Source organism: Oxyura jamaicensis, chromosome 2 (genome assembly GCF_011077185.1).
Source record: "Oxyura jamaicensis isolate SHBP4307 breed ruddy duck chromosome 2, BPBGC_Ojam_1.0, whole genome shotgun sequence".
NCBI lineage: Eukaryota > Metazoa > Chordata > Aves > Anseriformes > Anatidae > Oxyura > Oxyura jamaicensis.
In genome coordinates this window covers 65,226,894-65,239,334 of record NC_048894.1, presented here as the reverse complement: position 1 = coordinate 65,239,334, position 12,441 = coordinate 65,226,894, and the positions used below count along the sequence as shown (strand labels likewise).

Below are 12,441 nucleotides of genomic sequence, written 5' to 3'. Positions count from 1 at the left end.
AGGCTTTTGTATGCTCCCTGAAGAGAACAAAGAGGAGAAAGATGATGAAGCATGTGAAGTCTGATCACTTTCTGCTCCTTCTTAAAAGCAAACAAACAAAAACTAAAACCAATAAACTTCAAATGTGAAATTACTATGTTAATGTCCACTACAGAACAGAATGTGTAAGTCAAGTTTCAGTTTAACCTACTTTTATTGTAATTTCTCTAAAAGACAGTGACAACCTTGGTACTTTAAAAAGTAGAACAGGGCTGCATAAACTCTCCCACAGCATGCAACACTGTGTTAGACAGTGCTAATGAGGAGAGAAGGAAGGGTAAAGTAGTAAATGCTGTAGCCTCTTAGAGGCTGCCTCCCACTGCAAGCAATTTAGGAGCTAAATATAATTTATCAAATAACCATAAAACCTTGAATTTCACTTTCAACAGGAAAGCAGAATTCTAAAGTGTTAAAGTAAATCTTTGATTTGTCATCATTTCGAGAGTTCAGAAGAAACCTTAAATTTGCTCCTAGAAAAACAAACAAACAAAAAAACTACAGCATACTTTGAAGAGGATGCTCCCAACTTACAATTTTATATATTTTTTAATATACTTCTTCCCTTCAAACACTCACAGTAGAAACATAGTATTCACACTGTGATCCTAAAATACATACTTCTGTAATGTAATGTTGTAACAACAGCAAGCATAAATTAATGGGTGATAAATGTCATCGTTCTCATTCAAAAGTTCATAAAAATGAAGCTCAACTCAAAAATGTGGTTGCTATGTGCACAGACTTGCTACATACCACTTCTCAGAAAACATTTACAATGGTGGTTGAAGAAAAACTGCACAGGATAACATGAGAAGCTATTCCATGATGAGGAAAGAAGGGCAATTTCCTATGATGTTACACATTGTAGCACTGTGGTGACCATATTACAATATGCTTTGTGCACAGCAGTCAGGCAATTCATGTTTCACGCCCCCTGTTTTAGCTGCAGTGTGTCACTAAAGCGTTTGCTAGCCATGAGCATGACACTTTACAATAAGGTGTTTGTCGCAGGAGGGCAGGTATGGCACTGACAAACTGTGCAGCCTCACACAGTGGACAAAGTATTCTTTTGCTATAGCAACCTGCCATTTTGTTGCACAAGCAAGGAGAACCATTTCTGGAGCTTATAAACACTTCCCAACTGCAGTAGTAGAATAATGCAAATGTTTTGATTCAGCTGATCAATAGATGCTGGTACAGTGATGGAAAAATCTGCTGGTTGCTGATATATTTGGTGGAGATTTGTAGTATCCCTAAAGCAATCGCTGAGGGCAACCTGCAAGGAGGAGCTCAGCAAGCAGCAAACCATCCACAATACCAGGAAGAGCACTGCTTGGCAAATCAGTATGAGTCTCAGTGGGGCAAAGGCCAACCCTATTGTGATGAATGATTGAGTCCCAAATAGGATTCTAATTAAAGTTAGTAATTTATTAAGCAAATAGAGGCAAGCAAACAGCGCTGGGTGAGCCGGGAGTCTCTGCTCCATCAAGACTCACACCTGTTACATCAGGTGGCTGATTTTTATGCTCCTAGACTAATACATATTCAACACTATTCCTAGAAAAGGCAGGGTTATTAGTTCCCAGAATCTGAACCATCTGGACGCATGTGTATCAGTCTGGTGGTCTGTCTGGGGGTCTCCTGTGCTGAAGGCTCATAGTCTTCCTCCCAGGCTTTGTCCTTCGGTCATCCTTCAACTCCCCCTTTCTCCTTATTTGGTGATCTCTTTGCCAGATGTCAGAGGCTTGGGCAGCATCCCATGCAAAAGTCAGCAGTTTCCTAAAAACTCCTTGGTCCTCTTATCTCCCAGACTCGAGTCTCAATGTTCGTCCTTCAAACCCTCCAGTTACACAAATTGCTGGACCCTTCCTTTGCATGATACAAGAACTATGTACACTAATCAATCAGTTTTTCTTAAATGGAAGGTTATATTTCATCATGCAGCATTGTTCCATACATACATGAATCAAATTAACAAATTTCACACTATCTTATACGAACTGTCCTTTGAACAGAAAAACACAAGCTGATTTTTAACAAGAGAAGGGGAATTGTTGCACAGAATGACAGGCAAGGCGTTACTTCCATCTGAAACAAAGGTGCCATTTGTCCCCTGTGCTGTTCATTCCATCTTTAAGGGAGAGTCCTGGTTTCAGTTAGGACAGAGTTGTTTTTCCTCCTAGTAGCTGGTAGGGTGCTATGTTTTAGATTAGGATGAGAAGAGTGCTGATAACATGCTGATGTTTTAATTGTTGCACAGCAATGCTTATGCTAAGCCAAGAACTCTTCAGCTTCTTGCCCTGTACTGCCAGCGGGCAGGCTAGGGGTGCAGCAAGAGCTGGGAGGGGACAGACCCAGGACAGCTGACCCAAACTGGCCAAAGGAGTATTCCATACCATCTGATGTCATGCTAAACAGCATATAGGGGTGGCTAGCCGGGGTGGGGGGCCAGCTGCTCAAGGATAGGCTGGGCATTGGTCAGCAGGTGGTGAGCAATTGCATTGTGCATCACTTGTTTTGTACGCACTATTATTATTTCCTATCTTAATAAACTGTCTTTATCTCAACCCACAGGCTTCACTTGCCCGTTTCTCTCCCCCATCCCAGAGAGAGAGAGGGGGGAAGGTGAGCGAACGGCTGTGTGGTGTTTAGCTGCCACAACATGGAGGCAGAGGAATGTGCTGTGGGAAGAGCCAGCTGCACCCAGATGATGTGCTAAAGCAAAACTTGACTGAGAATTCTCCCCTGCTTATTGAACTGACTCATTTTTAGTTTTCGTCCCAAATAAAGATAACAGACGTGGTAAGTAACATGATGACAAGTACAATCTCAAGTGCTTATCAAAGGGAAGGAAATACTTAAAGACAAAATTGAAAACCCAAGGAACTTGATACAATGAAGCTAACACCATACTTTTGCCCATAGGAAAAAAAAATATAAAAAAAATGGTAGCTCATAAAATCAGAAGGCCCATTGCTCATTTTTGGAGTGATGATTTTGACCAGCCTGCTTTAGCAATGAAAATCCTACGGAAGCAGCAGCAAAAGCGCTCTCAAGGGCAGTGCCAACTGCCCTGACCCTCTCCTCTCCCCATGGTTTCCAGGTATCACAAACAACCTGTCTGCCATGCCACGCATAGGCCTCCCCCGGTCGCTAGGCGCCTACTTCCTTAGCAACTAGCGGAGTCCCGCCCTTCCTGAGGGCGTGACGCTCCCCATTGGCCGGCGCAGGGGCCATATATAGACGTCACGCGGCTCCATATTTCCTTTTTGTTCGGCGGCTGATCAGACCTCTACACGGCGTTGGTCGCGTGAGTCCTGACTCTGGGGGTCGGGGGGCGGTGAGGCCCAGCGGTTCCCTGTGTGCCTTCCCCCCAGCTGGGCCCGGCCATCGGGAGAGGTTGAGGCCCGTCGGGAGGGGCCGAGGGGAGGCGGCCGGCCGAGGGGGCCAAGATGGCGGCCAGGATGGCGGCCTGGGCGCGGGCGGTGCGGTGCGGTGCGTGAAACGGGGTGCTTGTGCCCGCAGGTTCCCCGTCGTCGCTTCCCGAGGGAAACCCCACAATGTCCGGAGGTCTCGATGTCCTGCAGATGAAGGAGGAGGATGTCCTCAAATTCCTCGCTGCCGGGACCCACCTGGGAGGCACTAACCTTGACTTTCAGATGGAGCAGTACATCTATAAGAGGAAAAGCGATGGTAGAGCCCTGGGGTGGGAGGCAGGCTTTAGGTGCAGCTGGTCCAGGTGGCTGCAGGGATTTGGTGGGAAGAGCTGGGGAAACATGGCAAGTGCCAGTGCTTGAGGTTCCCAGTAGTTGATGATGTTAAAAGTATGGTAAAAATACGGTAGTTCTTAATAGTTAAGTCATGTTACTCAAAGAAGTAGAACAAAGCACTGATTTTGGAACTTGGTAAATGGTTTTAGTATTTGATTGTGGTCATTTCTGCTAGATCTTTACTATGGTAGCAAAATGATTTTAGTGCCACAGTAGTAATTTTTGCTTCTTAGCACTGAGCTAACAAGACTCAGTTGCAAGTTGAGGTGCAGCATGTTAAAATGCTGCAGCTCTTGCCAGGCCCTGGTCTGTACTGGTAGGTGCTGGAGTGTGCTACCTTAAACCTATATGGTAAGATTTTTCTTACACAGCTCTCTGCTATCTAGAGTTTTAAAGTAAATGTAGTCATGTGACAAACTTCATAGCAGAAGAGTCTTATCTTGATCTAGGAACTTGTTTGATGGTTACTCTAAATCCTTTTGTCACACATAGGTATTTACATCATCAATCTGAAGAGGACCTGGGAAAAACTTCTCCTGGCAGCCCGTGCCATTGTTGCTATTGAGAACCCAGCTGATGTGAGCGTCATCTCTTCCAGGAATACTGGACAGGTATGGGCATTCTTTGCTGGTGATAAGGCCTTCAGTCCTGGGAGCAGGACTCTATTGTCATGCATCATGGCATGCCAGGGGCATCTTGATGAAGTGGAAAATTCAAACTTTGGCACTAGCAAAACTGTTTCAGAAGCGTTCTTCTTATGAAGTGTAAAATGGTTCCATGGAAGGTTCCCCTCCAGTTACCAATTCCCATAGGTTTCAGGGAGGATGTGAGGAGTTTGATTACTTGTTTTTTTTTAATCTTCCTTTGATTATATCCTGTTGAATTTCCAGTGTATTAGTAGTCAGTCCTCTGCACCCCTGGTCACTCTGTCTGGGTTTCAGTTAGGAGAGAGTTAATTTTCCTCCTAGTGGCTGGTAGAGTGCTATGTTTTGGATTATGGTGAGAAGAGTGCTGATAACATGCTGATGTTTCAATTGTTGCACAGCAATGCTTACACTAAGCCAAGGACTCTTCAGCTTCTTGCCCTGTCCTGCCAGCGGACAGGCTGGGGGTGCAGCAAGAGCTGGGAGGGGACAGACCCAGGACAGCTGACCCAAACTGGCCAAAGGAGTATTCCATACCATCTGATGTCATGCTAAACAATATATAGGGGTGGCTAGCCGGGGTGGGGGGGCCAGCTGCTCAAGGATAGGCTGGGCATTGGTCAGCAGGTGGTGAGCAGTTGCATTGTGCATCACTTGTTTTGTATGCATTATTGTTGTTGCTATTGTTTTCTTGTCTTAATAAACTGTCTTTATCTCAACTCACAGGCTTCACTTGCCTGTTTCGCTCCCCCATCCCAGAGAGAGGGGGGGAGGGTGAGCGAACGGCTGTGTGGTGTTTAGCTGCTGGCCGGGTTAAACCATAACACACCCATTCATTCCTTGAGTCATCACCATGGCTTTCGGGGGACAAAAAGCATGTGATAAAGGTTTTCAAAGAAGAAATAATTCTGTTGTTGGACAGGAAACTGTAACGCATTTTTTAATTTGTCACTTTAGTTTTTTAGCGGAAAAACTTCATAGCAGGGGATGTGTTGCACCCTTCAAATAAATCTAATTGGTGCTGAAGTTTACCTGTGAGCTTATTTTCTTTGGAGTAATCTATGTTGCCACAAATGTAGGGGAAGATGAACAGATTTACAGAAATAAAGCACAAGCCCCTATTTACTTGACCTGCACACTGTTAAAGCTTGATGCTCAGGTCAGCTTCTGGCCGATGAGCTCTCAAGTGTCGGAAGTGTGCTACAGCAAACCGGATGGCAGGGTTTTTGGTAATGCCAAGAGAGGAGCTCAATCTATGAGTGGGATTTAATAGTAGGCCCTGCCACATGTCCTGCTCGCTGATGCCTGGGAAATTGAAAGCTATTGCAGGTGACTGCAACTGTAGTCTTAGTAGATGTGGTTAGTCTGCATGTATTTACTAGTGAGTTTCTCCTGTAGTCAGTGAAGTTACACTACTGGATAATAAATGGATGTAGGAATAGTGGATGTAAAATCATTTTTCTTACGGATTAAGAACAATGTGACCGGGGCATGGTCTAGTTATGGGACTTTGTAGGTCAGACTGGTTGGACTACATGATCTTGAAGGTCTTTTCCAGCCTAGATGGTTTTATAAAGCAATTTTACATTTACACCTTCCATGATTTGATTTTGAGACTCTTAATTTTGGAGTAGAGCATGCAACTAAATTAGGGTGGGGAAGCTTTAGTTCTGTATATTGACTTTGTGCATTGTTGGTGGATACGATACTAATTCCTTGTGGTGGTGTAGGTATTTTTAAGTGCTTTTTTATTTTTTAAATTGGTGCATGAGCCTTGACTGCACAATAACTGAAAAGTTAATTTGTGTTAACTGGCAGCACACCAGGGCAAGTTGTTTGAAATTGAATATCGTGCTTCACATTTGTGGTCTGTTCTGCAGCGTGCTGTTCTGAAGTTTGCTGCTGCCACTGGGGCTACTCCTATTGCTGGACGCTTCACCCCTGGTACCTTCACAAATCAGATCCAGGCAGCTTTCCGTGAGCCACGACTCCTGGTTGTTACGGACCCCCGGGCTGATCATCAGCCACTGACAGAGGCATCTTATGTCAACATCCCCACCATTGCACTGTGCAACACTGACTCCCCACTGCGCTATGTGGATATTGCCATCCCCTGCAACAATAAGGTTACTGATTTGAAGCATTGAAAGCTGCTTTCTCTAAACATGCACTGGGATGCAAGATGAATGCATTTTTGCAGGGGAAGGTTGGGTTTGTATCTGGAATGTCCCCAAACTGATTAGCTAATTAAGGTTTCTGGCAAGCCAGCAGGTGGGCTGGAGGGAGGAGGAGGTGAGCGGCACACATTTGGAGCTTGGAGCTGAGGCTGACTTCTGGCCAAGGAGCTCTCAAGTGTAGGACGTGTGCTACAGTAACCTGGCAGGACTTACTGACAGCCAGAGGGTCTTTTTGGCCCAATGAAGAGTTTGGTAGTCATTCTTGCCACAGTTCATTGATATGAAAAAAAAGTCATGTCAATTTATGATGAAACTGATGTGTGACATATTGCCATGCCAGAAACCAACTGAAAGGTAAAGTTTAGGAAATTAGGAAACTTTTTGATCCCTATTTAAACACTGTTAGTAAACAAAGCTAGTGTAAGCCAAATCTAATTATATGTGTAAGATGAATTTGTTCAAGTTTCTTTGTTTCTTTGTACTAGTGTAAATGATGAGCATAATCCTTGTCTTTTGGATAACATTTGTGACATTGGGTAGGAGAGAGAATTGACTATCAGGCTAATTTAGATGTTGGTGACTGCAGTGCTGTGATAATGCTGTAGAGACCTGGAAGTGGTGCTATGAATTTTAAAAGTTGCCATGTCCTGAGTCCAAGCACCTAACAGGTCTGTCAGGCATTAGCACACAATGCCTTTCTCTTGCCAGGAAGAATCTTGGTTGCAAACTAGTCTTTTCCTCTTGTAAAGGCTTAGCTTTGAAGCAGATCTTAATGTAACTTTCTTACTCTGTTCAGGGAGCCCACTCAGTAGGTCTGATGTGGTGGATGCTGGCTCGGGAGGTCCTGCGCATGCGTGGTACCATCTCCCGTGAACACCCATGGGAAGTCATGCCTGACTTGTACTTCTACAGGGATCCTGAGGAGGTAGGAGACCTGGACATTGTGCCAGTATGAGATGTACTGCTTTTGCTTCTGCCTGTGGTCCTGTGCCATTGAGGACAGACTTTGCCAATATAATGGACTGGACACTTCAGGTGGTAGTTAATTGTCTGTCAGTTGGTACTTACTGACTGCTGAGTGGTAGTGTGGGTGGTGAGATGTTTCTGGGAGATGTCAGCTATGCCATTCCATTGCAGATTGAGAAGGAGGAGCAGGCTGCTGCTGAAAAAGCCGTTACAAAGGAAGAGTTCCAAACTGAATGGACAGCCCCAGCTCCTGAATTCACTGCTCCTCCTCAGCCTGAGGTTGCAGATTGGTCTGAGGGAGTGCAGGTCCCATCTGTGCCAATCCAGCAGTTCCCCACAGGTCAGTTTGGGGGGGGTGGGGATGTCCATGGGTCTAGAGAGAAGAAATGAATTTTTACTGTGTGATTAGCTGCAGGGGTGTGCACAGTGGTGGTGTGCTGATTTGCCTGTCTTAAGGAAGTCTCACTTCCAGTATTTTGTAGGGAAAACTTGGTACTCATCAGATGGCTCTATGAGTGTTTTCCAGCACTGTCTCTAGATGTTAAATGTATGTATTTGTAAGGCAGACTTGATGCAAGTGCCTGCCTTGGCTTGGTGTTCATGGAAATCCACAAACTATTTTGGGGTCATAAGACCGCTCGGTAGTTTCCATGTGTACTTTCACTTGCATGCACAAAGAGTGGTAGAGTCTGTAATGTGGTTTAGTGGGTGGAAAGAACAGGTACACTGAGAATTTGTTGCACTTTCATTTGCAGAGGACTGGAGTGCCCAGCCTGCCACTGAGGACTGGTCAGCAGCTCCCACTGCCCAGGCAACGGAGTGGGTTGGGACTGCCACGGAGTGGTCTTAACTTCAGAGCCACTGTACTGTGAGAATAAATTTTGGTTTAATACACATCCTGCTTTGTGTGAGTGCTGTTTGTTGCATCTTTTTCCTCTACCCCCCTGTTGACATGTGAAATGTAGAATACTATACTGAGTCGTGTGGGTCATAGTCCATGGTCAAGGTGTGTTCTTCTGGATAGATCTTCAAATGCTGGATGAAGCCTCAACGGAGGAGCTGAAGGAGTGCAAATTATCTGGACTACAGTAACAGCTGTGAGCTGGCCAGGCTGCTGGTCAAATGCTTCCATGCCAAGGATGTGCATGCACAAGGATGTCTGCAGAGATGGGTCTGCGATGACCTGGTCAAGCATCTGAGGGAGCAGAAATGAAGGAGCTGGGATTTATGAGGGCTGCTGCTGAGGTGTGTGCTGGGTGGCAAGTGGAGGCTGGTAGGGAGCTGTTGCAGAGGGGCTGGGGAGCGAGAGGATTGTGGGGTGGGAAGGAGCAAGAAGCTGGTGCATCCGACATGACAGGAGAGCAATATGGTCTTCTCAAAGACATTGCAAAGGCAAGAAAGAGCCCAAGCCCCATGGTACAAAGAAGCAGTGATGGCCATGGTCAATAGAGATTCCTGTGAAGGGGGAAGCTTGAAGCTTGTGCCTGTGCATCTGCAATTGCAGAATAGGTATTGTGCCCTGATAACAGGAGAAAGGGAGACTGCTCTCTTGAGGAAGCCATTGGAAATGCCTGAGCCTGAACCAAGAGTCTCCAGCAGTAAAGCAAAAGAAAAAGGCAGGCACTGGGGACTCCTGAGGGGGGTGGAAGGAGGCACCTATCTGCCAACCTGACCTGATACCCTGTGGTCAGCAGGGACATGGCCAGGGAAGGTCTCTTGTGCTAAGGGGGACTACTTCACTCCAGAAGCGAAGGTGAAGAGCCTGAGATCCAAGGTCTCCTTGATCCTGTCAGAGAGGCAGGAAGGTAAAGGAATGTAGTTTTTGGGGGGTGGAGAGAGGTGTTTAGCTCAAGTCCCTAGGACTAAACAGGAGGCATGTGAGAGCAGAGATGACTGGTGTGACTGCTAATCCGTTATCATTTTGAAAGGTCATGGCAATCCAGGAAAGTTCATGATGACTGCTAAAAAGTAGGAATTAAACCCACCTTCAAGAAGGTGAGAACACTCTGTTTAGCTACATACCAATGCCACCATTGTCCTTCTGTCCTGGTTTTGGCTTGGAGTTAATTATCTTCATAGCAGCTGGTATGGTGTTTTGGATTTAGAATGAAGAAGTTGATAATGCTGAGCAGGGCTTAAACTAAGTCAAGGATGCTTCAGATTCTCATGCTGCGCTGACAGTGAGGGTGCACAAGGAGCTTGGAGGGAACATCCTCAGGACAGATGACCCAAACTGGCCAGAAGGATGTCCCATGGTGTGTTGTGCTGAACAGTAGAACTTGGAGGGTTGGTGTGTATGTGCTTTTGCTTGGGGACTGACTAGGCATTGGTCAGTAGGCGATGAACAATTGCATCGTGTATCACTTGCTTTGTTACTGTTTTCTTTCTTCCCTCTTACTGAACTGTCCTTATCTCAACCCAGGAGTTCTTACACTTTTCAATTTTGTCCCCCATCCCACTGTGGGGGGTGTGTGTGAGCAAGCAGCTCTTAGTGGAGACTAAAAATGAATTGTCATGGCCCAAATGAAGTCATACCACTGCTGAGTGCTGCTGTGCCAGACATGCCAGAACTTCGTTAAGAACTGGAGTCAAAGAAAATGCCACAACTGATGCTGCTTCTGTGTTTTTTCTTGATCCCTTTGGCAGTAGAGCACAGGCCATGATTTGCTTTCCCTTGGAGGGGTGTCCAGTCCACCTGAAACACAGCCCTACTATTTGATGCAGACTGCCCTGGAACAGGTTGAAGTGCTGTAACACATGCACTATGTTGACATCACTGTGGGGCAATGTATCAGAAGTTCTGAGTAAGAGAAGAAAATAGTCTAAGTTCTCCCAAAAGCTGGTTTTGCAGAGTTAGACCAAGGGACCTTGACAGGAAATCCAGTTTTTGGGAATACAAAAGATGGGCATCATTAGATCCCAATCGATGTGATGAACAAGCTAACAGCTATGTCTCTGCCAGATAGCAAAAAGGAAACAATCTTTCTCAGGTGTGTGGGTTTTTGAAGAATGCTTATTTTGAGTCAGTCTAATTGTAAGCTGTCAAGTGACCCAGAAGAAGGATTTCAAATGGGGTCCTGAGCAGTGGGAAGCCTTTGAACAAATGGAATGGGGAAGACAGCAAATGATGTGCAATGCAATTGCTCATCATCTACTGATGGATGCTCAGCCAGACCCTGAGCAGTGGCACCTGCACCCTGTCCAACCCCCCCAGTCCTATTCATAAGTAAATATATGTGTATATATATAGGCTATATATATAGACTATACTTATGGCAGATTATGGACATATATGTATATATACTTCATAAAATTGTTGTTACCAATCCCAGAAGTAGTCTGCCAAACTGACCTCAAAGGGTCTAATTAAGAAAACCTATCTCAGAAGAGACCAAACCCCATGAGGGGGCCCAAATGAATAAAGAACAAAATCTTGCTTAGAAGATGATCCACATCACAGAATTTGGAGACAGCCAGGCATCCTCAGCAAAGGTTCAATTGGTTTAGGAAATCCTGAAGGAAAGAAAAAGTTGCATAACACAGGAAGCTCTGAGAGAGAGGTGCTCCATTTTAGGTAGTCCTTTTCCTATCAAGAGACATAAGAGAGCATAGGATACCACCTCCTTAGAGCAACCAAAAGATGTTGTTAATTTCCATGTTTCACCTGAGACAGCAAATAGACAATGATGTTTCCTAGTATCTCAAAATTGTACCTTTCCTAGACTAATTTATCCTTTTCAGTCAGTCACTGTTATAGTTCCTTCCTTTTGCCCTTATTGCTTGCTTCTTCAGGAAGTCTCTGGTTCTTAGGTACCCAGCTGCACTTCACTTTAGAATGTATTTTCCAGAAAATGCGCTTGAACATGTACTGAAGACATTGGAAAAAATGTAAACTTGCCTGTGTAGTGTCATCAATTTGTTGGAAACAGTCCATTTGTATTTGATGTGCATCTCCTTAGTTCACCCTATTTGCTTTGCTCACAGGGTATAGCTACAAGCACATTTGGTGAATAACTTTTGATAGCAGTGTTGACCTTAGTTGACCTGTGTATTCTCTAAACTGTAACTTTCATGCTTTCTTAGCAGCCTCAGCTGCACTTGTCACTGTACTGGATCTGGCTGGGATGGAGTTATCTTTCCCTGCAGCAGTCCTATACAGTGCTGTGCTCTGCACTGGTAGCTAGAACAAAGCTCCGTGCTGCCCAGTTAGACTCTTGGGACAGGAGGCAGAGAGGGCTGCACTTCCCACATTTCATGTAGTAGCTATGGTTAGGAGCTATGGCACCCATCCTCCTACAATTCTTCTCACTTAAAGATTGCAGTCAATGGCTCAATGGCCATTTGCCGAGGCGATCGGCTCCGGAGCAGACGCGTTCTGCAGCGGAGCGGGGGATCGGGCCAGGCAGGGCTGATTTTCCGGCATCGAGCCGACTTCAGGGAGCCGCCAGGACCCGGCAGCCCTCGTGAGGGAGGCTGACGAGGAGAAGGCGGAGCCAGCAGCGCCCCCTCCCCGGCCGTTCAAAAGCAGCCCCTAGGGAGCGCGAGCGACCAGGAGCGCGGCGACCAGGACGGGCAAACAGGGCGTGGCGCGTCAGAGGGGAGTGGCGCGGCAGTTAGCGCAGGCAGTTAGCGCAGGCAGTTAGCGCAGGCAGTTAGCGCAGGCAGTTAGCGCAGGCAGTTAGCGCAGGCAGTTAGCGCAGGCAGTTAGCGCAGGCAGTTAGCGCAGGCAGTTCGCGCAGGCAGTTCGCGCAGGCAGTTCGCGCAGGCAGTTCGCGCAGGCAGGGCGGAGAGCAGTCGCCTGCCCACACGAACACCTCTTAACGACAGTCGTTAGCTAGGCGATAA

The 12,441-nt window shown here is 46.1% G+C and overlaps 2 protein-coding genes and 2 non-coding genes across 4 annotated transcripts in view; 3 read left to right on the top strand and 1 right to left on the bottom strand.

Annotated features, from left to right (window-relative positions):
* The first annotated feature begins 3,222 nt into the window (after positions 1-3,222).
* On the top strand, positions 3,223-8,492 carry LOC118162575 (40S ribosomal protein SA). Its single transcript, XM_035318807.1, has 7 exons — positions 3,223-3,349; positions 3,565-3,732; positions 4,302-4,420; positions 6,334-6,579; positions 7,427-7,555; positions 7,768-7,936; positions 8,352-8,492. The coding sequence occupies exons 2-7, from the start codon at positions 3,600-3,602 to the stop codon at positions 8,444-8,446; spliced, it is 891 nt and encodes a 296-aa protein (XP_035174698.1). The 5' UTR covers positions 3,223-3,349; positions 3,565-3,599; the 3' UTR covers positions 8,447-8,492.
* On the top strand, positions 5,584-5,743 carry LOC118163329. Its single transcript, XR_004748988.1, has one exon. It is a non-coding gene; the product is annotated as a small nucleolar RNA SNORA62/SNORA6 family (small nucleolar RNA).
* LOC118163330 lies at positions 6,750-6,903 on the top strand. The gene has a single exon (XR_004748989.1). It is a non-coding gene; the product is annotated as a small nucleolar RNA SNORA62/SNORA6 family (small nucleolar RNA).
* Positions 8,493-8,584: 92 nt separating the features above from the next.
* LOC118161173 (transmembrane channel-like protein 2) overlaps positions 8,585-12,441 on the bottom strand; it is a 48,382-nt gene continuing 44,525 nt past the window's right edge. The window contains exon 18 of the mRNA XM_035316248.1: positions 8,585-8,791. Within this exon, the coding sequence (XP_035172139.1) occupies positions 8,585-8,791 (207 nt within the window). The remainder of the gene's footprint in view (positions 8,792-12,441) is intronic.

What these genes read in the sequence shown, in the direction of transcription:
- LOC118162575 (XM_035318807.1), top strand. Translation starts at nt 3,600, where the DNA reads ATGTCCGGAGGTCTCGATGTCCTGCAGATGAAGGAGGAGGATGTCCTC. An exon ending in CTTCCAGGAATACTGGACAG is followed by an intron (nt 4,421 to 6,333) that starts GTATGGGCATTC and finishes TCTGTTCTGCAG; the next exon opens with CGTGCTGTTCTGAAGTTTGC. An exon ending in CCATCCCCTGCAACAATAAG is followed by an intron (nt 6,580 to 7,426) that starts GTTACTGATTTG and finishes TACTCTGTTCAG; the next exon opens with GGAGCCCACTCAGTAGGTCT.